At 39.7% G+C, this 25,163-nt stretch overlaps 1 protein-coding gene and 1 long non-coding RNA gene across 5 annotated transcripts in view; one reads left to right on the forward strand and one right to left on the reverse strand.

The window, feature by feature from the left end:
• The window catches only part of MUSK (muscle associated receptor tyrosine kinase), an 88,627-nt gene extending 79,596 nt beyond the window's left edge, over positions 1-9,031 (forward strand). For 3 of the 4 annotated variants that reach the window (XM_019796724.2, XM_034664248.1, XM_034664249.1), the window contains 4 exons: positions 4,249-4,450; positions 4,966-5,157; positions 6,311-6,459; positions 7,599-9,031. In XM_019796724.2, coding sequence (XP_019652283.1) covers positions 4,249-4,450; positions 4,966-5,157; positions 6,311-6,459; positions 7,599-8,281 — 1,226 coding nt within the window. In that variant the 3' untranslated portion in view covers positions 8,282-9,031. The remainder of the gene's footprint in view (positions 1-4,248; positions 4,451-4,965; positions 5,158-6,310; positions 6,460-7,598) is intronic. The other variant, XM_034664250.1, reaches the window with a different exon arrangement.
• Positions 1-25,163, reverse strand: part of LOC109489199 — a 70,983-nt gene that overhangs the window by 40,213 nt on the left and 5,607 nt on the right. The window contains exon 3 of the long non-coding RNA XR_002142154.2: positions 4,247-4,414. This is a non-coding gene — a long non-coding RNA (uncharacterized LOC109489199). The remainder of the gene's footprint in view (positions 1-4,246; positions 4,415-25,163) is intronic.

The following is a 25,163-nucleotide window of genomic DNA, read 5'->3' on the forward strand; positions in this document are numbered from 1 at the left end:
GAACACACACAGAATTTCAGTAGTTTTCACTTTTTTTTTTTTTTTTTAAAGATTTTATTTATTTATTCGACAGAGATAGAGACAGCCAGCGAGAGAGGGAACACAAGCAGGGGGAGTGGGAGAGGAAGAAGCAGGCTCATAGCAGAGGAGCCTGATGTGGGGGCTCGATCCCATAACGCCGGGATCACGCCCTGAGCCGAAGGCAGACGCTTAACCGCTGTGCCACCCAGGCGCCCCAGTAGTTTTCACTTTTGTAACTTTTTTTTGCCGAAGTGAAATATCTTTTTGAGTTTGAAATGTCTTTTTACTATTCACTTTGTCTCTTTAGCAGGCATTTCACTATTCCCGAATTCGACAGGGCTCTACACACTTCACGTTCTTCCTCAGCCGGGTTTGTGGGTGACAGAGTCTCTGTATCCCAGCAGATCTTCAGATTAGCGTTCTCTCACCTGAACAGTTGAAAGCTATGTTAGCGGGATACATTCCTGAGTGACACTCCTCTTCTCTCAGTAATCTATAGATGTGATTTCACTCTTTCCTGGCTTCTAGTTTTGAAAATGACTGGTTGTCTGGTATGAGTCTTGTTACTTTTTCCTATAAGCAATTTGCTGTTTCTATTTAGAAAGAAACTTTAAGATTTCCTCTTTATCCTTGTCATCTGCATGGTGGAAATCCTATATGGTGGTGTGTTGCTGGACATCTCTTTCCAACTCTGCATTCAGGACTTTGTCTTGGTAGCTTGAAATCAGCCAAGGAAGTCAGGCTACAGGCAGACAGATGATCTTTCTAAAGCAAAAAACTGATCATGCTACTCCACTGATGCCAATCCCTCCGATTCTCTCCACTCACTGCAGGGCAAAGTCCAGATTACCTACCTTGGCATACAAGGCCTTTTATGACCCAGACCTGATAGCTGCAGCCGTACCTAGACACACTCCCCAAGTCAACAAGGAAACTTTTAGGTGCACTTTCAGGAAAGCACCACAACTGCTCGGTCTGGACCCTGAGATACGCTATTCCTTCTCTGTGGAATTTGACCTCTCTTCCGCCCCCCCCCCTCCTGTTCCACCCACACACAGCCACCTTCAATTGGTTATTCCCTACTCAACCTTTACACTTACCTGAAAATAATTTACTCTAGAAAACCTACCTAGTATGCCTAGACCTGAAGTTGAGCTGCCCCTGGATGTTCACAAGCTTATCAGACTTTAAACACTTCTTATATTCTATTAAAATTATCAGTTTACTAATTGTTCCCCAGCTAAATAGTTGAACACAAAGACATGTCATGTCCACCACAGTATTCTTGATACCCAACATCAATATTAACTTAATGAATACATTAATGTATGGATGAATGAGTGAAAAAAAATTCCCCTGATGTTCAAAGGGAAAAGGGAGAGATAAAATTGATGACAGAAGAAAAAGACAAAAAGAAGGAGATCCAGATTGATAATCTGGATCCAAAGAGATAATCGGTCACTCTAGGGAAGGCCACAGCAAATAGATCAGAAGCAATAAACAAGGAATAACAAAACTATCCACAAAGGAAGATATAATTAAATCCATAAAGCAAAATTACTATTCAAACAATGCCAATTTTTGCATTTTGAAAATAAATCTTACTAAGTCATCATGGATTATTCTCTTAATATGTCTCATATTTCTTTAAAGATTTATTTATTTATTTTGGAGGTGGGAGCAGAGGGACAAGGAGAGAGAGAATCCCAAGCAGACCTCCTGCTGAGCATGGCGCCCAATGCAGGGCTCGATCTCACGGACCCAAGATCACATCCTGAGCCGAAATCAAGAGGCAGACGCTTAACCCACTTAGGTGTTCCATGTCTGATATTTTTGATAAAAAATTACCCTATTTTTACTAATGAGATTAACAGTACCAATTTTACAAATTACATTCCCTCACATGTTAAATATGGTTTGAACTGCCCTGTAAAACCCAGATACAAAAATTGTCGCCTCTTCCTTTCAATGCTTGTTCCTATCTTATTATTAGCAGGAAGTTTAGCTTTCCAATTTAAGCCCCCCTCCCCACCCATCTTGGATTGATTATTAAAAAAAAAAAACAAACAAAACCAATCTTCAGATGACTCAGTCCAAAGAAGGTCAGTACGGCTTTCAAGCCAATCACAAAGGAACATAGGAACTCAAAGTCCACTGTTGCTGTGTTACTTGATGAGAAATACTGTGCTTGCTCCTGCAAGAATGCACTGATGAGCTATTCTTCCAGCTCCAGTGCCTGAGCTGAGGGCCTTCCTGCCACAGCAGTGACCAAACTTGGTCTCCACAGGCTCTAAAACCACTTGCTAGCGACTGGTGCTCAGGCCACAGAAACTGTGTCCACTCCTACATTAAGAGCTCATTCATGGGCGCCCCTTGTACTCTCTGTCCACTTGTCATCACTTTTCTAAGTGTCCTATTTCAAATGGCTTTAGGCATCTACTGCAATAAAAGTTTTCTTTTGACTTTGTGATGTACTATATTAATATATTTCCTTATATCAAACACTTAATTCTTTTACTATATTGCAGCCAATTGCTAACATTTCATTTAGGGTTTTTTAAATCTACGTTCCTTAATCTATGTATGCACTTTTCCTTTGTGCTAACATTGCCAGGTTGTGATGTTAGTATTATAATAACTTTCTAAAATAATTTGATAGATTTTTCTCATATTGGAACATTTTATAAAATCTAGAAGTTTTTATCTCTTCCAAGACCAAAAGAATGTATCCATAATTCTATAATGACTTTTAAAGTTCCTGGTTATGACTACCTTCAGATTTTCTGATTTTTCAAATTTGGGAATATGGTCCTATTATTTTTCTAAAGATTTAAAAAAATGTAACTGCATAATTACATATTACTGCATATTTATTTCAGTCTACTGTCAAAACTCCTTTACCATTCCTCATTTCGTATGTCTGTGCCTTTCTTGTCTTTTAAAAATTAAAATTCCACTGATAAGACAACTTTATAAATGTAAGACCAACTACTGACCCATTTTTAAATTCTAGCATTCGTGGTATGTGTATTCTAACTTATTAATTTCTGCTTGTACGTGGCTGTTACTTTATCAGCTATTTTTCTGTTTTCTGTAGGTTTTGTTTCTTTTCCAAAGTCTTGAGTTAAATGTCTAGCTCATTACCTTTCATCCTTTTTCTCTAATGGAAAGAGATAACTCTATGAGTTTCCCACTGAGCGCAGCTTTGGCCTAAGCTCACATACTCTACCAGGAAGTTGTTTTCGAATCTGTCCCTATGGCTACTTTTTACTCTTTGAGTGAAAAGTTATTGAATTTTTTTTAGATGTCCTATTGGATTTTACTTAGTCTATTGCTAATTGCATTTTAGTCAGAATAAATCTGCATAACTTCTGCTTTTGAAATCTGAGATTTACTTTTGTGGCCTGACAAAAGATCATGTCTGTCAGTATTCCGCAAATATTTGAAAACAGGATTTATTCTCTCCGTGTAGGGTACAAAGTACACTGTTTGCTATTAGAACATTCTTGTCAATTACATTATTAAGATACTCTGTCTCCATGTTTTTGTCTTTACTCAGTCAATTAAAAGAATATAAAATATAAATTAATAAAGCTGTTTTAACAGATACGCAAAGGACTTTGCACTCTACAGAGTGATACAAACATGGCATCTTTTGGTTTCCAGGGTAATGCAGATTTTGCCTTGTTTTCAGATTGCACTGACCTTTTGCATAGGAGTTTGACAGGAGCTCAATTTTTGGATGAACTAACTTTTCATTTGTGTCCTAATATTTCCACTCCTCATCTTCTTCTATTATGTTTGTTTTGTTTGTAAATCAACAAACAGCTTTAGACAATCCTGGCCTCAAATACAATTTCATGAAATTATTTTATTTAATAACTTAATTAGGTCCATAACTGTTGTCTAGTCATAAACAACATGATGCAGTGTAAAGAGCGCTAGCCCAGGATCTGCATTTGTCTTGGAAAAAATAGTTCCTTTCTCTGGGTCTTATCTGTAAAGTTCTGTGATTCTGTAAGTTGGATTGACTTACAACTGGATCTCTGAATTCTTAGACTTGGACTTTATAGATATATAGCCAGGGAGAACCTGATCCATGAAACCATATTCCTAAAATTAAATTTAGTTTACTAAATTTGCTTAAATTTAGCCAAGATGGCCTGAATGCAAAGATTGCTTCTTAAAAGTTTAAGAATGAATGAAAAGAATTTTGTTTACTTACAGCATTCCCACCCATGACATCCTCAAAGCCGAGCGTGGACATTCCAGACTTGCCTTCCTCTTCCTCTTCCTCCTTCTCTGTCTCACCTACATACTCCATGACTGTAATAATCTCCATCATGTCCAGCTTTGCCATATTTGTGCTTCTTACTGTAACTACTCTTTATTGCTGCCGAAGACGAAAACAATGGAAAAATAAGAAAAGGTGAGATTCTACTTTAAGCCAACCACATGTAGTAATATTTTAAAACTTACAAATTTAATATTAGAATTGGGGACAGGAGGAAGACTATATATAATACTGCCAGTCCCTTTATGACATCCGTTGCCTTGCTTTAGGATGAAGCACCCAACCACGATCTTTAAAAATATCAATAACATTTTACATAGGATCCCATGTCCTAAGGTTAATTTTTTTACAGCAGATAGGATCTAAACAATAATTCGGAAAAATATGGCTATTCCTGCTCCCCATCTGCCCCAACCCGCCAACCCATTGCCATGACAGATTGGATAGTGACAAAATTCCTAAGAAAAGTTACCTTTTGACTCCCAGACCAAAGAAAATATGTCTTGCTCTGAAACTGAAGGATCTTCAGCTGCCTTAGTATAATTTGTTTTGTTTCCTCCTAACATTGTATATCTTTAAAACCCAAGCCCGAGTACAAAGATCTCACCTGATCCTGAACTTATCATTGGTCTTCCCTGTCTCACCTGCAGAGAATCGGCAGCGGTGACCCTCACTACTCTTCCTTCTGAGCTCTTGCTAGACAGACTTCATCCTAACCCCATGTACCAGAGGATGCCACTCCTTCTGAATCCCAAATTGCTCAGCCTGGAGTACCCAAGGAATAACATTGAATATGTGAGAGATATTGGAGAGGGAGCCTTTGGAAGGGTCTTTCAAGCAAGGTAAAGTTACCCATGTGAAAAATCTTTCCACAAAAATATGTTATGTGTGAAAAGTCACCAGACCACTACCTTGATGTCTAGGCAGTATGTGTGATAATTATTACCAAATAATTCTTCACATCATTAACCTCATTTTACTAAGTACTGTACTTTGAATCTTAATAATTTTTCCTCTCTGCTGAAAAACAGGCCTGAGTAGAAGAGAATCTTCATTTATGTAGTGTTCAAATTATAAGCAATTAGCAAAGTTTATATTTCCTTTCCAGAAAATAATTTTATCATACATTTTAATCATAATTTCTTGTATTGTTTTTAGTAAATAATTGTAAAATTTACTTCTCTTCCATTTTCTATTGCTATATTCTCCACTTCGTTTAAAATTTGCTTTGAACTAGTCTCTCCATTTAAGAATTCAGAGCCTGACGTGTAGATATTAAATAGATGTCCATGGAATGGCAAAGCAGAAAAGGGGGAAAATAATGCAAAAATGCTAGAAAACAATGAGCTCAAGGAAAGAGTATGCATAAGGACCAATGCTAGCCCATTTATTACCTCTGTGTGAACTGGAAGGAAATAACCTTTCTGGATGGATGTGGCTCACAGACACACAGGTGGGCCAGAAAACATGGACTTGATTTTATTAACCAATTGTCATTCTGTGCTGGTGTTCTTGGGCAGGACACAAACTTACCGCCACTCATAATGGCCCTGGTATGGAGGTTACATGATTAATGAAAATCTCAGACAAATACTTATAGGGAACCAAAAATATGCAAGGGACCATTTTAGACTTCAGAAGGATATAAAGATGAGTAAGCCATGGTCCCTGCCTTCCAGGAATTTAGATTCTGGCTAGAGATCAAGGGTTTAGAGTGCTAATGACAATCTCATTGGATCTGTGTACTTTAGAATTCCTGACATTTACAAATAATGCATTTTTCAAACAACCTGTGTTGAAAATAGTCCCAGTGATTTTTATTAATTGGCGTCAAGAAGTTTTAAGTACAATCTACTATTGGCCTCTTTCTTTGATTCTGTGGCTCTGGGAAAGGCTGCAAAAGTGGAGGGAATATATATGAATGCGGGTAGATGAACGTGGATATGTATAATGTTTCTGATTGTTGATTTCTTCCTAAATAAATGTATCTCTCAGGGCTCCGGGCTTACTTCCCTATGAACCTTTCACAATGGTGGCAGTGAAGATGCTCAAAGAAGAAGCCTCCGCAGACATGCAAGCAGACTTCCAGAGGGAGGCAGCTCTCATGGCAGAATTTGATAACCCTAACATTGTGAAACTCTTAGGTATGAAAATAGAAACGAAGAAATGTATTGCAATTATTCACATTTCTTGCAAAATGGATGCTTTCCAAGTTTTCCTCCTTCATCCTGCACTGGCACCTTCTCCTTTACTTCATCAGAGAGACATCTCTGTTTCTTCCCATATAATATTTTCTGGAACATGGTATTAAATAACCTCAGTTCAAAAAAATGGGTTTTTTAAAATTGCTCAGAAAAAATATGTTGTCATTTCTTTAAATTTCTCTCTAGAATCTATAAATATACTGATTGCCAAATCCCTGGAATTAAAAACCAGCCCCCAAATAAATAAGCCAAGATAATGTTATTTGTTATTTCTCTTCCTTTTTGAACAGAGACTTCTAATTTTTGCCTGAAAAAAAGGAATCACAGATCTCATAATCCGTTTTTACGGTAATGTGAAGTTGTGCCCAAATGATCTAATAGTTCAAGGTGTCCTATTTCCCTCTCACACATGGCAAGAATTTAAGATTTGCAAATGTCCTCCTGGAACTAAAACTGAGACTCTATTTATATGCACATATTTTTTTTTCTTTCTAGAACAAACATGTAAAACCTAAATTTTGAAATGTTTCACTGAGTACTTCAACTAAGATCTTGCATTGTTTTTGTCATCCTTTCCAAATTTCATACATCTTATCATCCTTCTCCACAGAAGTAGCAGAAACACAGAACATTACACGCTCAAAGCAAACATGCGTTCCTAAATTCACTCACCAAACATGTACTGAGCGCTTGCTGTACCAGACACCTGGCAGGTGTGTGGGATTTAAAAAAGAATAAAACATGATTTCTGCTTTCAAAGTGCTAACATGTTGGAGGAGAAACCTCAAACAAGTAGACGGTTGTCACAGGATGGCAAGTCCTAGGCCTATAGAAGGACAATCCTTGATCGGTAGTGCTGGGAGCCCAGGCATTCTAGCAGGTGTGACAGATAAGCTGAATCTTAGAAGGAAAATAGGAGATGTTGACACAGCCAAGTGGGGTCAGGGTTGGGCTGTGATGCTGTCCACAGAAAGCCAGGGCCCCCTATGTTCTGATCTTGGTCATTGGCCGTTGGAGCGGTCTTTCTGGAGCGCCACGTTACACACCCCGCCTAACACGGCCCGTGATTTCGGTTGCAGGCGTGTGTGCAGTCGGGAAACCCATGTGCCTGCTCTTCGAATACATGGCCTACGGCGACCTCAACGAGTTCCTCCGCAGCATGTCCCCGCACAGCAGGCGCAGCCTCAGTCACGGCGACCTGTCCGGGAGGGCCCAGGCGTCCAGCCCTGCCCCGCCGCCCCTCTCCTGCGCCGAGCAGCTCTGCATCGCCAGGCAGGTGGCCGCTGGCATGGCTTACCTCTCGGAGCGCAAGTTTGTGCACCGGGATCTGGCCACCCGGAACTGCCTGGTGGGCGAGAACATGGTGGTGAAAATCGCCGACTTCGGCCTCTCCAGGAACATCTACTCGGCGGACTACTACAAAGCTAACGAAAACGACGCCATCCCCATCCGCTGGATGCCGCCCGAGTCCATCTTCTACAACCGCTACACCACCGAGTCGGACGTGTGGGCCTACGGCGTGGTGCTGTGGGAGATCTTCTCGTACGGCCTGCAGCCCTACTACGGCATGGCCCACGAGGAGGTCATCTACTACGTGCGCGACGGCCACATCCTCGCCTGCCCCGAGGACTGCCCCCTGGAGCTGTACAACCTGATGCGCCTGTGCTGGAGCCAGTTGCCCGCCGACAGACCCAGCTTCCCCAGTATTCACCGCATCCTGCAACGCATGTGCGAGAGGGCGGAGCGCACGGGCAGCGGCTGAGGGCGGAAGGCTGCCCCTGGGGAAACGCTGTCGGGTCTGGGACTCGAAGAACCACCGCCCCGGGCCCCAGATGGGAAGGAATGCGGGCGCACACCGGAAGCGTGCGGTCTGCGGCTCGGGCAGAACGGAGCATGCGCAGAACTCACGCGGGAGACCGACCCATCGCAAGTCCGCTGTTGGAAAGGCCACCTGGGTCTCCTGTGCGGGAGAGTGGCATCTTTTTCGGTCCCTGAATTAGCTGGCAGCACAGACTCTGCTGCATTACATTTTAATACGAAATGTGATGCAGAGCTTCATTTTTTAAATAGAGTTAATTCCCGTCCGTTATGAAAGTAGTGTATCTTCGTGGAAGACGTTTAGGTCAAGTACGGAACGCTAAGAAGGAAAAACCATTCATCGTCTCCCCACCCGAAGACGGGTGCTGGTTTGTTTTCTTATTGAATTACTTTCTCGCATTTATGAGTCATTTTATATTTGTTTGTATTCTACAGAGTTGTGGTTATACTTTATTGAGAGAGGGCTTCTAAGGAATAAAATGGTAAATCAGTAAGGCTGTATTTTTATTGTGATTTTTAGTTTCCTTTTCTTTGTGATGCTTCTGCGGAAGTTTCTCCTTTGTGTGTGCCCCTGTCATAAATTTCATCTGCTTATTTTATTCCTACGGTTTTTCTGAAAAAAACTTTTTGTGTCTCATTAATTTACCTTTTTCTTTGAAATTTTTATTGATTATCTTTTCCTTCGCTTTCTTTAACTTTGCAGAACTTTCTGCCCTTTTTTGGGTTTGTTTTTTTTTTTAACCTCATATATACAACAAACACCCTCGCAGACATAACTTTTACAGTTACACTGTAGACTGACATGCGTATAACTTTTGCAAAGTAATACCATTTTCTTCTGTACTTGCTCCTAAAGCTACGCATTTCAAATTTGTCATCCATTAATTTATTGCCACAGTCTATTAAATCTCTTAAACCATAGTTTACAAGATGTCACAAGATGGTCTTGTGGCTCTGAGTTATTTAAAACTTGATGTTTTTGTGCATTCTGACATTTTTTTCCTGCTAGAAACCAATTCCATAGGCAATAGAATTAATATAGTGTTATTTATCAACTTTTTGCAGGACTTTTAATTAACCCAATCTTGTTACATTTTTATCCTAAATAAATAAACAAACAAACTCCGGAACTCAGATCCCTGGTGCACAGATTTTTCAGAGGACCACCACATGATGCATCTTTTTCTAAGGTCAGCATGAATAAAATGAATTTATTTCTGAAATGGTATGAACCCCAATTCTCCTGAAAAGCAAATAAACAAGAAAGAGAAAATAACAATCTGTAGACCAACTTGCTTTAATTCAAACTAATTGGTAGTTAGGACAATGGAGAAATAGTCTGCATTCTTAAAAGAAGATTTTCAACTGCCTGCTGGAAGAATCCACCTGAAATCTCCAAATCTGCCTCCATGCAACAACTTGTCCTCTTTGCTGGAAAACCTGCCATTTTGTTAGTCCCTCTAGGCAACCAAGACAAAAACAGAGAAATTACCCTGGACTTTGCCCTCTTCTTCACCCCTGACATTCTCTCAGTTTTACGTTCTAAAACCCTCCTGCTCATGTCCCTTGCTTTTCAATCCAGCTGCGCATGAATCAGACTCTATCACAATCTTCCTTCCATTTCAGGCCCAAGCAGATTCCATTTCTATGACAATGTGAGGACATGCTTATTCAGAGTTCCGATTCATCGATAAAGAAGTCAGAATTCAGGACTGAGACCCAGAGAGGTGCTTTAGATCAAAGTCAAGATTGGAAGCCCAAAATTAAGACAGTCATCCAAAGGGCTAGTTGAAGAATAAGGTTGCAGCCTGTGTCCAAAACAAAAGGCAAAGAGGCCAATAAAGCAGAAAAGCTGGAGAGGGCCAGCATCCCATGTGGATCTTCCTCGTAGATATCCATGGCATCCTTGACGTGGTTCGTGCATGTGTGTCATATATGTTCTGCAAACTTCTAAGATGTCTTCAGGTTTCCTCAGTTGAGAAAGTTTTATTATAAAAGAAAGACATGAAGTCAAGCCAACCAGAAAAGCTATGCCACAGAAAGTCAGGGTCAGGACAGGTACTCAGAGGACCTAGTGTGTGGCTTGTGCTGCAGGAGTCATGTTGCCCCTCACAGCCAGGTGTCTGTAGCCTGGTTCTATCATCTGCCACTTTGATCTATTCTCTGTTTCCCTTCCTAATGCTGAATCACTGCCCTGACTTTCCTGTCTCTTCCTCATGGCTTCTACAGGCTCATGGATTCTCTGTGTGTTTTTAGGCTCTAATATTCAAGATCCCAAAGCAAACAAATCATAAAAATATCAGGAAATACAGTGAGTGAATGAATAAGCAAGTAAATATTATGGAAACCATTCAAATTTATTAAATACTTAAAGTAACTGAAAACTATTTAAAATAAGCAGAAATTCCCTTATAATAATGGTAGTCATAAAAATAATACTATCAGCTAACATTTACTGAATGCTTACCATATATATTCTAAGGTCTCTAAATATCTTAACTTTAATTGCACACTATCCCTGCAATGTCAGTACTATCATTTTGCCCATTTTTAGGTGAGGAAACAGGCAGAGAGAGATTGTATAACTGACCCAAGCACACAGAGCAACAGAGCCTAGTGCATGACCAAAAGAGGCTGACTGTGCTGCTTCCAAGATTATAGAGGGAACAACTGAATCTCGATGACTCTATGGACATAATTTCTAATTTGCATGGAGTTTCAAACACACACTATAACCCTTATACTATTAATTTCCTCTCCAAGTCTCGAATAGCAAAAAAAGTATATTTTGGCATTGTTGATTTAATCAAAAGGTCAAATAAATGGCATGTTTATTTTTTCATTAGTTGTAAGTATATTTTCAAGTTATGTAAGGTCATTTGCTCCGTGCTCACATTAAGGTTCTGTATCTCAGGAACGCAGACCCATTACTTACCAGTACTGTTTCTTTGTCAAATGTAGATCTTTCCCACTGTAAAATCACTGTATAAATTCATAAGAGAGAGACACAGTACCATTGTTACCAGGGGTTGGGACAGGCACCAACAAGCCATCTTAAATGGTTGAGTATCAGATGTGACAAGAGCACCAGGGTGTTGCAGGTGGCACCAAAAGAATGCATGCCCTGGTTTGAGATAAAGCAGAAAAAGAACACTTCTTTCCACTTCACCGTATATTATAAACTGTTCCATGTCATTAACTGTTCTTCTAAAAGTCCAATTTCTGAATAATATTCCAATGTATGGATACACCATAATGTAGTTATTTTTGAACATTTGAGTCTTTTCTAATTTTCACTATTACAAACAATATTGTAACGGTCATCCTTATTTGCACATGTCCATAACTGTCTCTTTATGGAAATTCTGAGAAAGGGAATGTCTGGGCCAAATGGCATGCACAACATTAAGGCTTTTGTTATGTATTATCATATTCTCTAGAAATATTGTTCCCATCTGCATTGTACAAGTGATCTCATAGCCCTAAACATTTGCTGTCACAGAGAATTAATTCTCTGTTTTTTAGAAGACTTGTCTATTTGGTGATAGAAAAAGATTATCTCACTTTGATTTTATTTTTTAAATTACTAGTGAGGTTGAATTTTTCTTGTTCCTAGGTCATTTATGGTTTTTATTTTGGGAATCATCTAGAGCCCATTTTTCTGCTGTGCCGTTCATTTTTCTAAATGACTTACAAGGGTCATTTCATGAAAAGAGTATTAAACCTTTGTCATAGTTTAAACAAAGGGAGAAATATACATACTTTTACCTTAAAATAACATTTACTTTATTGCAAAAGCAATACTTGTTTATTTTTTGAAAAGAAAAAATAATATACAATGTACAATAGAGAAAATGAAAAAATACTAGTCAGTTATACAATAACATCATGGTAAACATTGTTCCAGCTTTGTTCAGATAGATGCATAAGTAGGTAAGTAAATAAATAAATGATAGCTCGATATCTAGCTAGCTAGAGAATTGTTTTAAATGAAAACAAGATCATACTGTTATTTTGAGCTTTGTTTTTTCACTGAATATATCATAAACATCTTCCATATCAACAAGTATTCTTGTGCAACATCACTTTTGATGGTTGAATAATATTCTTTCATATGGACCTACAATATTTAACTATTATTCCATTGTTGGACATTTATTTTTATTTTTCATTATAAATATGATATTTTGACTATTAATCTTATTAAATTTTGTGAATATCTATTTCAAGTGATTTCTTTAGATATAACTTCTAGAAATGTAATTTCTAGATCAAAGGATATATATACACTTTTAATGCTTTTTTAACATATTGACAAATTATCTTCCAGAATTACTTTATCAACATACACATCTTTCAACTAGATGAGAAAGTGAGCCTGTTTCTTTCAAATTCTCCAGTATTGAGCATTTTAATAGTTGCAAATATAATAGCTTAAAATTTTTATTTTGTAGCTTATGCTTACATTTCTTTAAATGAGATAAGGTTGAATATTTTTTTGTTTTGGGGATAATTGATTTACTCCGTGATTTGCCTCCTACTGTTATTTTTCTATTGGGTGTATCTTTTTCTTGTTGCTTGGTAAAAGCACTTTATATATTAAGGAGTTATATTTTGTCATGCGTGATTCAACCACTTTTATCACATCAAAAATATATATTTCTATTTGTCTTTTACTATAAAAATTTATTAATCAGGAAAGAATGTTGAATTTTCAATCTATTGAGATGATTGTGGCTTTTTCCTTCATTAATTTGTTATTAAGTAGAAATGTATGAATTGATTTCCAAATGTTGAAATATCCTATGTTCTGGGAATAAACTCTCTTTGGATGTGTCACATCAATCTTTCAATTAACTACCAAACCTGTTTTGTTAACAATGATTTGCATCAGCATTTATAAGCTCATAAAATTAAAAGTTTATTATTTTCTTCTTTGTTAGAATTTGGTATCAGGATTATGATCGTTTCAAAAACTTAGGAGTTTCTTCCTCTATGATCCTGGTGAGTTTATTTTATAATAATGGTTACTTATTAATAATAGCAATACACACACCTATTTTTTTTTACACACTCCTAAGAAGGATACAAATAAAAAATAAAAGATCCCCTCCTCTGATTCATCTGTAGTCCTAGCCTATGTGCAAATCACTTTACCCATTTCTGGTTTTAGTTCTTCCGGTGATTATCACTGCAAGTCTAATAAATACACTTACTTTCTAGCAAATATTCTTTCTGAATCGATCAATTAGAAAAGGTATGTAATATCTCCCTTCATAAAAGATGGGCAGTTCAGAACACTTTTACTCTTAACTCAAGTTTCTGAGCTATGTTAATTAACTTACTATCAGTTATATTGTTTGTCATTATACTTTTAAAGATACACTTAAACAAAGACCCACCACTGATTCTGGACCGTGGAAGATAAACTTAGAACTCCCATACTTCCACTACTTTTTCCCTCCCCCTTGCACATTGTCAGCTGTACACCCATTTCTATACTGTCAGAATCTATAATATTTGCATTTGGTTCTGCAACAAATTAAGATTTGAGTGTTGACAAGAGGTTGATTCTAATTGTGAAAAAACAAGAAACAATGTCTAAAATAACGTGATGATGTAAATACGTGTTGCCAAAGAAATAATGATATGCAATTATTTCAATTTTATAATGTATTTTAATACCCATTAGTTCTCATTTCCTCTATTTTATGGATAAAATATCATTTAAAATGTCACAGAATTTTTATGAGCTCTTCTATTCTTTACTTTTTTCTTCCTTTCTTCTGCCTATCCTCTCTCACGGTTTTGTTTTCCCTAAGTGTCTCGTGATCATTGATTAAACACACACAATTACAAAGGAAGAGTTGTTTGGATTCATATTGGTAGCAGGAGTGGCTTCCTCTGCAGATTTGCTGTTCTGTTTATGCAGCAGGACTCTCTTTAACGGGATGGCTACCTGTGGGCTCTGAGTATGCAGTTTGTGGGGAGGGCAGAGGCAGGCTGAGTGGGAGCTCCCAGTCGCCAGAGTGATGAAAAGCCTCTACTCTGAGAATAGGAAACTTCAGTATATTTCACTTCTGGAAAAAGCTGTTTTTCCTTCACCTCTTTATTTTTTTTTTCTTCGTTTCTTTTTTTTTTTTTAATTTTATTTAATTATATTATGTTAATCACCATACAGTACATCCCCAGATTCCGATGTAAAGTTTGATGCTTCATTAGTTGCGTAACACCCAGTGCACCATGCAATACGTGCCCTCCTTACTACCCATCACCAGTCTATCCCATTCCCCCACCCCCTCCCCTCTGAAGTCTTCAGTTTGTTTCTCATAGTCCATAGTCTCTCATGTTTCATTCCCCCTTCTGATTACCCCCCTTTTCTTTATCCCTTTCTTCCCCTACCGATCCTCCTAGTTCTTATGTTCCATAGATGAGAGAAATCATATGATAATTGTCTTTCTCTGCTTGACTTATTTCACTTAGCATTATCTCCTCCAGTGCCGTCCATGTTGCAGCAAATGTTGAGAATTCGTTCTTTCTGATAGCTGAGTAATATTCCATTGTATATATGGACCACAGCTTCTTAATCCAGTCATCTGTTGAAGGGCATCTCGGCTCCTTCCATGATTTGGCTATTGTGGACAATGCAGCTATGAACATTGGGGTGCATATGGCCCTTCTCTTTACTACGTCTGTATCTTTGGGGTAAACACCCAGTAGTGCAATGGCTGGGTCATAGGGTAGTTCAATTTTTAACTTTTTAAGGGACCTCCACACTGTTTTCCAGAGTGGCTGTACCAACTTGCATTCCCACCAACAATGTAGGAGGGATCCCCTTTCTCCACATCCTCTCCAACAATTGTTGTTTCTTGCCTTGTCTATCTTTGCCATTCTAACTGGCGTAAGGTGGTATCTCAGTGTGGTTTTGATTTGAATTTCCCTGATGGCTAATGATTTTGAACATTTTTTCATGTGTCTGTTAGCCATTTGTATGTCTTCATTGGAAAAGTGTCTGTTCATATCTTCTGCCCATTTTATGATTTGTTTATTTGTTTCTCGTGTATTGAGTTTGAGAAGTTCTTTGTAGATCTTGGATACCAGTCCTTTATCTGTGGTGTCCTTTGCAAATATATTCTCCCATTCCGTGGGCTGTCTCTTAGTTTTTTTGACTGTTTCCTTGGCTGTGCAGAAGCTCTTTATCCTGATAAAGTCCCATAAGTTCATTTTATCTTTTATTTCTCTTGCCTTTGGAGATGTGTCGTGAAAAAGGTTGCTCTGGCCGATGTCATAGAAGTTGTTGCCTATGTTCTCCTCTAGAATTTTGATGGATTCCTGTCTCACATTGAGGTCTTTCATCCATTTGGAGTTTATTTTTGTGTATGGTGTGAGAGAGTGGTCAAGTTTCATTCTTTTGCATGTAGCTGTCCAATTTTCCCAGCACCATTTATTGAAGAGCCTTCACCTCTTTAATCCCCTGTAAGGGTCTAAGATTCCTCCCATATTCTACTCTGCCTCTCTACCTAGATTCAAAACTCACACCAAAGACCTCTTTGAGCCAAATCTTCCAGCCTATTCAGGGAGCACTTCTTGGGGGCTCCAGCTGCTGGGGAAGCCTCTCAGTCCACCTGTTCTATATGCAAGCCTCTCGCTCACCACCCTGATTGACAACCCACAGCCCATCCCTGCCCTCTGTATCTGCTGACTCAGAGCCTGGAGTCTTTACTCTGGTGAAATCACTTCCCACCTCCCCTGACAGCTGGCTCAAGTGTCCTGCAGGCTGCGGTTTACTGTTTCCTGTGCCTGTGTTATTTATGAATAAGAATATTAGATACTTTCCTGCTTTCCAAATATTTGTCAAAGTGATGGCACTTAGATTGGTTTCGGCACGTGTGCAGATGTACTCTTATTCATATACACTGACTGTTGCGTCCGTGAACTCTTCGGTTGGAAGGAAAGAGCTCAGGTCTACCATTTTGATCAAGAAGCCTTTCTGGAATCGTTTTAATAGCTCAGAAATTACCTGCACCTCCTTAATCTTCTATGTTGGATTCTTCTTTCCTCCCTTTTCTCCCAGCCTCTGAATATTGGAACATGCCACGGCCTGATCCTTGGGCAGCATGGCTCTTATCTATACTCTCGCCTAGTGATCTAATCCAGCCATCTCATGCAAGGCTATAAATACCACAATATGCTGAAATTTTTATCTTTAGCTCCATCCTCTCTCCCCAGCTTCATACTCACATTTCTGACGACCTGTTATAAATGATCTTTAAATCCTCCTCCCCTTCCTCTCTGCTCTATTTCTGGGCCTGATCTAGGAACAAAGCTGAAAACCTCTACACAGCTTGGGACTGCCTTTCGTGTCAGGGAGGAGTCTCAGAGCCCCTCCAGAATGAGTGCACACTTAGTGTCCTGGTGCCGAGGACTTACTCATTCTCAAGAGGCCACATCTGGCCTGGTTTAATAACGTCCGACATCCTCACCCGTTCCCATTACAGCTTGCAGAAATTCACCAGTTTCTTGCGTGTACCTATTACCCATTCCTCATTTGCAGCACTGATGTGCACGTTTCCTTTTTAACACAGTCTATGTGTCACTCTACGGGGATTCAGGAGGAGAGCATCTGATGCTATACTCAATTCCCCTCTTCAGCCACAGTCTGCCTTCCTGTGGGGAGGGTTTGCCTGACCTTGTGCATTCACATCTTTACAGCAAATGTATTTCAGGTCACTATTCTTTTATTTGTTGCAGATTTATTTAAGTAGCACTGTTGCCAAGATGCATGAACTTATGAACCTCAACTTTGGTACAGATCACCGTAGAAACAAGTAGTTTTCAGTATATTATCTCAGCATATTATATAATTATAAACAGAAAAAGTGTGTGTCTAGATGTTTGCCTTGCCTTCTAAAAGATCATGGTATCTCAATATAAAGCAAAATAAAGGCGAAGGAAAATAATTACATGACTTCTAAACCTTTACTATCTTCCTTAGTGAGTCCCTCTTAATTAAAAACTTCTTAGAGATTCACAAAGGCCGAGTTTTTCTTATAAGCTTCGTCATCATACCTGTAATTACACAGGTTGCCATCATTATTCTTCTCTCAAACCACAGCCTCTGGAAAGGATATGCCATATTTAGAATTGTGCCCCGAGGAAGAGAAGCCACCTGCTATCTAAGGTTATGTCAGAGAGATGTTAACCACAAAAAACCCCGGACTTAGATATACACTATCATTTTCTGGGTGTGCTCTTAACTATTTAGAGCTGTGATTAAAATTAGAAGTGTTGGCATGACGCTACTTTCTGACTTTCTTTTTTAGCAATGTTAGCACCATGGTGGTTAGTATGACGCTCCTTCTTATTTCAGTTGTCGCTTTACACAAGTATGGACCAAACGTACGATTTAATGTCATCTCCATTTTTGCTACCCAGTTGTTGTTTTTTTAATTATTGGGATGTATTACATTTAAGGATCTTAAGAGAGTCCATGAAGTGTCATGTATTCATTCATTTTAAATTTGTTCATTTAAGTCACTCATTTTATCTTTATCCATTTAAGTCACCTTTCCAGGAGACTCTGAAGATGACATCCTGTCGCATATCACTCTGTGCGGGGCTCTTTGTTTATGTCATCCTAAAAAGAGACTCACCCTGATTTCAGTCTATTCCCCAAAGCCTCTCAGAAGGGACAGGCAATGAAGAATAAAACCGCAGAAGAAGCAAGAAAGACCTACAGAGGAATGACATTGAGAGAGCAAAGAACCAAGAGGAAACTCAGTTTCTAAGAGGGCAAAGAAGACCAGAAAATGCCTGAGGAGTCACAATTTCTAAGATAATTTTTAATAATAAACCTCTAATAGTTTACGGAAAACATACTTATCTCAGTTTCTATGGCTGACAAACCCAGTTTCCAGTGCTGAGATCAGTTTTGCAAAGCTTTATGAAAACATAATTTTTAATACTAAAATACTTAAGACAACTTTGGAAGGAAATATACATCTGCCCATCCAATGTTAGAGAAATTTGGAGAAAATTCAGCTTTTCTTATGAAAGACCTCTTATGGCAGCAAATGTGAATTTATCAGGCACTTGCCCAGAACTTATCATTACTCGGTAAATCATCGCATCTCCAATGCAATCAGCAAGATGACTCCAAGCACCACAGCTCTAAAGGAAGAATCATTAATCCTCTGATATGAATCTTTTACACTTAGATGCTGCACTTTAAAAATCTACACTTACGGGGTGCCTGGGTGGTACACTCAGTTGAGCAACGGACTCTTGGTTTCGGCTCAGGTCCTGATCTCAGGGTCGTGAGATCAAGCCCCACAATGGGCTCTACACTCAGTGTAGAGTCGGCTTGAGATTCTCTCTCCCTCTCCCTCTGCCTCTCCTGCTCATGCTCTCTCAATCTCTCTAAAATAAATCTTTTTTTTTAAATCTACGCTTACATTTTTCCCCCAAGATTGCCTTGTTATTTAGTAAGTTGCCAGTGTTCCACTAATAATCAATTTGGAACATATTTTTATATTTTAAATATGAACATTTACAACATTATTTTAATGGCTGTGTAAGAATATACATGTGACGTAAGTGTTATTTAGACAGACAGCCGAGAGAGTGGTGCAAGGCATGGAACCAGGCACTGATGCAAATCCCAGCAACTGACTGAATCCATCTGGGCTTCCATTGTCCTCACTTATATAATGGGAGAGATGATAACACTTCATTCATAGGTTGTTGGAAGGATTAAATGGGTTAATATGCAGACAATGCTTAGGAAATGCCTGATGCACAGTAAATCCTTCCAAGGGTTTGCTATAGAATTGTGTCTAATTTTTACTATTATATAGAAAGCTGCCAGGAACCATCCTATAGCTAAATCATTGCTCATCTCTTCTCCGTATTTCCTAAGGACACAGTAATAGAACTGAAAAATTGGGTCAGACTCAATAAACATTTTAAGGAATTTTAAAGTATGTTGTAAAATTACCCTCCAGATATCTTGCAGCAGTACAAAGAACCAATAGCTATGTGTGACAGTACCCATTTCTCATACTCTGGCTAACTGAGAGTGCCATCAAATTTTAATAGCCTGTTTGATAAGGGAGAACATTTGTATCTTTATTTTACTTTGATTTTTTAAAAAATTCCCAGAGACATCATGGATTTTTTTCAAATCTTTTTTTTTTTTTTTGTCATTTTATGAATTGTCAAATGTGTTCCACAATTTCTTTCCTGCTGATTGTCCTTCATCTGTTCAGTTCTAGTTTTTTTTGGAATCCCTCGAAGAATGTGTGTCCTCAGATGGCCCTTCATATTCATTATCTTTATTATCACTGTATTAATTTTATATCACTTAGGATAAATGTTTTAATCGATGTTCTAATGCATTACATCGCTTATCTCAAGGATCCAATCTGCTATTTACTGTTTCCATTGCATTATTTTATTTTTATTTAATTATCTTTTGTAGGTAATATATTTATTTGAGTCAACATCCAAAGGCTATAAAAATCTATACAGCAGACTTCCACTTCCAGGAATATAGAGTAGATGTGCTTTTCCCTGTGCCTCCCACTAAATACAGTTAAGCTCGTGAACCTCACGTATAAAACAAATAGAAGGAGATTATAAAGGAAAGATGGCAGATCGGGTAAGAAGACAGACCCAAGGACTGACATGTGGAGAGTTCCCTAGATGTGCTTTTTGCTTCAAATATCTCAGACCTGGAGCTCAAAAAGCTGGCAACCCAGAAACACCAACGGACGGATGGACAGACGGAGTGTCTGGCTGACTAACTAAATAAAACCCTAAGTTGCCCTCTTTAGCCAGAGGACCAGGAGAAGGGCAGCAGAGGAAGACAGAAAACATTTAAACAATAATTGTTCTATTTCAGGCAAACACCGCAGAAAAGTGACCTCACCCCTACCCAGGCCAGCAAAATCCAAGTAAGGGCTTGAAATTCCACCCTCACCAGTTCGTAATGAGGCAATCCCACTCTGCCCAAGTGGTGTCAGAAAAGGCTGAGTCCAGGTGGGAGCTAAGACTTTCATCCCCACTGGGTCCTCAATGTATGTAGAGGAAGTATTTAAGGCAATTCTACTATGAAGAGGGGAGGCTAAAGGGATGGAGAGGGAGGCAAAGTTCATTTGAACGGGTAGAATGTTGGCATCAATAGACTCTAAGATGCCTCCATGTAATGTCTTACCTAGGGCAGCCATGACCAAACTACACAAAGAGACAGACTTAAGAACATTATAGATAAATCAATATGGGATTTTAGAAATTGTTCAATGAGGGAAGTCAGGAAAAGAAAACAAACAAAAACCCAGAACAAACAGAAAGCAACAAATAACATGGCAGACTTGAGCCCTAATATATTAATAATTACAGTAAGTGTTATTCTTGTGGAATTTTTAATGTTTTGATGAGCTTCCACTTCAAGATGGGAGAGAGAGCACATCTGTCTTCCCCACCACCTGGGGCCTCAGTGGACTGTAGATTTTGACACATTTTTGGAAGATAGAAAGTAGATGGAGTCATGCTGACAGAACATAGAACACAGGAAAGAGAAGAATGATACAGTGGAGGCAGAAAGCATTTTTCTTGGCTAAACCCTTGAGAAGCTAAACAGAGACAATTTCCCTAGATCTACTAACTAAAATGTTACCAGCTGGCAAGCGGGGGGACTCCACACCCTATGGATGGTGGTTTTTTGATTGTCAGGGCCTGGGCCATATCGGTAAATATTTTGACCCTCACACCTAATAACCAATCCCCTCCTCAGTCATTTCTTCTTCTGGCCCATCTGTGAATCTTCTGTTCCTTCATTTAACCACCAGTCCTTAATAGCTACTAAATGCTGGGCACTGCTGTAGGTCCTGGGGAAACCTGAGTGAAGAAGAGGGACAAGGTCTGGGATGTGGTGGATTTTTCATTCTAGCTGAGAACAAACAAAAACATGAAAATAAAGATTTAAACAAGATCATTCCAAACAGCAATGAGTGCTATGAGGCCAAGGCATGGCACAAACTTGCGTATTTACTTCCACCTGCTCACAGCAGATAAATGTATTAGTCATTCCACTGCTATCACACCAAGGGCTATGGATACTCTGCCTACCCGGTGACTGGGTCCTTGTTGCTATCAGTGAGTGATCTGAGCCGAGGATCCACCCTTAGAGAATGCACTCTTAGGTCACTGTCTTAAGTCAGGTTTCCTAGAAGCCAAGCCAGAGGTGAGGATTTCCATACCAGTGATTTATTGAGGGAGTGTTCTCAGGGGAAATCCTTAGGGAGGGAGGGAAGCAGGACTGCGCAACAAAGGAGTTGGGCTAAGGGGTGGTTTCAGCTGAAGTGTGGCTCAGCTTGACCTCACTGGGAGCTCTTGAGCATGAATTATACCCTAGAGGTTGTCCTACCCAGGAGCAAAGGAGATTGAACCAGTAGGCCTGTGCTTTGGCCTGCCTTTGGCTAGGAGCCAGCCTAGGGCAGGGGCAGAGGGCGAGAGGGCTGTAGCAAGGGACCTTTCAGACAGCACCATATGAGACAGGTCCTGTCATTGGAGGATAGTCCGCTAGAGAAGAATGTTGGGTTGCAGCTGGGGGATGGGTTTCTGGGTCTGGGAAAGGGGATCTGAGTGGAGGTTTAAAGCATCCGCTGTACCACTGTTTTCTTCAGCTCTGCCATTCTGGGCTAAAGGAGTCTACAGAATTCTGCTGGATGAAGGCCTTTTCTAACTGCTTCTTAAACAGTCTTCCACCATGAGCCACCAATCCAGATTCACCTACTCCTGTCTTACAAAAAAATCCTCAAAGTTTCTGACTTGTAGATGATACCCTTCTCTGGTTTCCATTGCTAATACAGTGTTCCCTCTCACTGGATTTTTTTCAATTGACTCAATCAAGATATGGAACAGGGGAAGGCATTAAAGGGTTAAATGGTATGCTGAAATCACACTCTTGAATTCAACATCTAAGTCCCTTGACTTTCTGAACTTTTCAACTTGGAAATATTCCTTATTATCGGGTTTATTTTTGTGGATGCAATCCCGTCGTTGAAGAGCCATGACACATGAGCCTTTTATATTGACTGTCTCCCCTAGTACTGCTAGTAGACACGGCATGGATCCTGGTAACATCAGTCGTATTGGTCAGTTCCAGGCCCTGCCTTCCTTTTTTGTTGAAGCAACAGCTGAACTTCAGGGGAAAGAACAGACCCTCCAAACTCAACCTGAGCTGACTACCGAAGAAAAGAGAAGAAAACTCCCTGGTTCCACCATTTTTCTATGTGACACTAGCAGCACACGTTTAGCTCCTTCATTAAATCTTTTTAAGCTACTGCAGATTCCTAGTCAGGCAGGTGGCACTTTTTCCCAGGCTTTTGGAGTCCTCCAAGTGTCACAAAGGCCGAGAAGAGACAAGGAAAGAGGTAAGAGAAGAAGCAGGGAGACAATCTTCTCCCCTCTTTACTATTTACAAACCACAGCGTGTCCCTGATTTCTATCATGGATGAAGCCTGGGTTCTCAGCACTTAAGAAATCAAGTTTTTCCCATAGCTCTGATGAAGAATATTCCTGGAGGTCTATGCCTCCAACGTGCCAGAAATGAGAAAGGGAAAGTATCCCAGCTGAAGTTTGGTAAACCATAACTCTTCCCCTTGTCAAGGATTTCACATCTTTGCTCACACTTGGGAAAGTTCTCAAGGCTGATTTGGAAAAAAAAGAAAAAGAAAAAAAAAGCCGATTTGATAATATTTCACAAACACCACAAAAGGACTTGCTCAGCAAGGAAAATTCCCAGCTTGGCACAAAACAATGTAATCTATCAACTGGCACCAGTGAGTCTCACTTGTTATGAATAATCCACAGCACAGACCAGTACCAACCATAGACCCGAGCAGGAGGGGCCCCTGACTTACGCCCCACAATTAAGAGGGCTTCACTCTGGTCCTTCCCCAGCGATGACCCTCTTCATGTGGCGAGAGGTCCCAGGGAGCCAAAGAGACATGCCTACCCAGGGCCTGTATGGCTGCTTGTAAACCATGTTTCAGGTGTCAGGCGCCCTAGCATTTCAGCACCAGCACAGACCCCGTTCTGCGTCCCTGTAACCCAGAGTGGGCTGTTCCGGCATGCACACCTCTCTGCTGGGGGTTGGCAAGGGGCAATGCAAAAGCATCTGCAGCAAAGGAAACAAAGGCCTTGAAACTGGGAACAAAATCCAGAGGGGAAAACTATCTTAAGTATCTCTAAGTTTTCCAGCAGCAAAAAGAAAATAAGAATATTTCAATAAACCATCATGTAGGCAGTATTTGAATTGTTATACCTTTTGCATTATTTGCATATTTTAAATAGCACTATAAAAAAATTATTGTATATGTGTCTCTTTTCTCTAGATGCATTTCAAACAGCAGAAACAGGAGATACCACTTGAGGGGCTGGGCTTCCTTAAACAAATGCATAATGAGGTCATTCATGTCATGGCTGAAGGGCAAAGGAGAATCTCTTGCCACTAGATGGAGTTTGCTTTTCCTAGACACACCTTCATTTACTCTGAAGGGAGGACAGAAAAATGTTCAGGAAGCCAATGGCTTCCCAGAGGAAACTCAGTTCCTGATGCTGAGATTCGAAGTTGGAGAACTGGTCGAAATGGATTGTGATGGTCTGACCAAGTTCTGCTAACAAAGAATAGCAAAGCTCCACAAAAACACTGACCAGACGAAAGGGGAGGCGGGGGATGGTCCTGGAGCTCAAGGCAGGGGTATGAGATGTGGCAGGGGAGGCTGGTTCTCTAACAGCATGAGGGTAGAGTGATAAAGCGCCTCTGGACCAGTGACCCATGCAAAGCTTTGTCTGTCCAAACCCTTGCCAAGCACAGGGATGGGTTTGAACTAGCGAAGTCGCCGCAACAGGGGACAAGCAGAAACAGATGTTCGCCAGCAACAGTTACAGCAGGAGGTCTGATGGACTGATTCAGCCACTTCCAGGTCTCCTCGGGAATGCTAAGGCAGAGCTGGTCGCCCTTGACTGAGGTCCTTCCTTGGACAACTGAGGACATAGGAGGATAGAACACAAGAGGAAAAATGTGTGGGTGTTTGAATTAGTAATTGGAAAAAATAAGACATGTGAACACATTTGTATCTCTGTCTGGAGAAATAGGTCCTTAAATACATATTACTATCAGAGTCACAGATTTATTCACACCACAGTACAGAGAAAATGTAAGCTTTTTTTTTCTTTTTTTTACTGCTTCTTCATGTATTCCCACCTGCTGCAGAGAGAGGAAACATATGTTTTTAGTTGACCACAGTAAACTTGGTGCCCTAACATTATTTAAACAATCATTTAGGAAATCCATCACCTTGTATGAAATTCTCTAGCTCTCAGATGGAGTCACTCATCCTCTGCCCTTTTTCAGGATGGGATCTGGGTAAGTGAAAGGATTCTGGCCTCGTGAAAATTAGAAAGGGGGTCCAAGGTTATATACAGTGCCCCTGGATCCTTGCTGGTCCCTCCAGAAGCAAGCTGTCTGTCTCCTGCACTGGTGACCACTGAGGCTTATACAACGGGTTCCATACTAGTGTGTCCAACCAGAGACCATAGTGTAAGCTATTTGGCCTCATCCCGGAGTTTCTATCTTATGCTGATCATAAACCAAAAACAAAACAACAACAACAAAAACAAAACCCTCAATTAAAATAAGAGTTCAATTGGAAATAGTTCAAATATTGGAAAATATTGAGAGTGCACAATTATCCACAGCAGTGTTACAATTATAATGTAGGTATATTAAAGGACTAATTGGTTTAGTATATATTCCTTTC

This window comes from Ailuropoda melanoleuca, chromosome 7, assembly GCF_002007445.2.
Source record: "Ailuropoda melanoleuca isolate Jingjing chromosome 7, ASM200744v2, whole genome shotgun sequence".
Taxonomy (NCBI): Eukaryota; Metazoa; Chordata; class Mammalia; order Carnivora; family Ursidae; genus Ailuropoda; species Ailuropoda melanoleuca.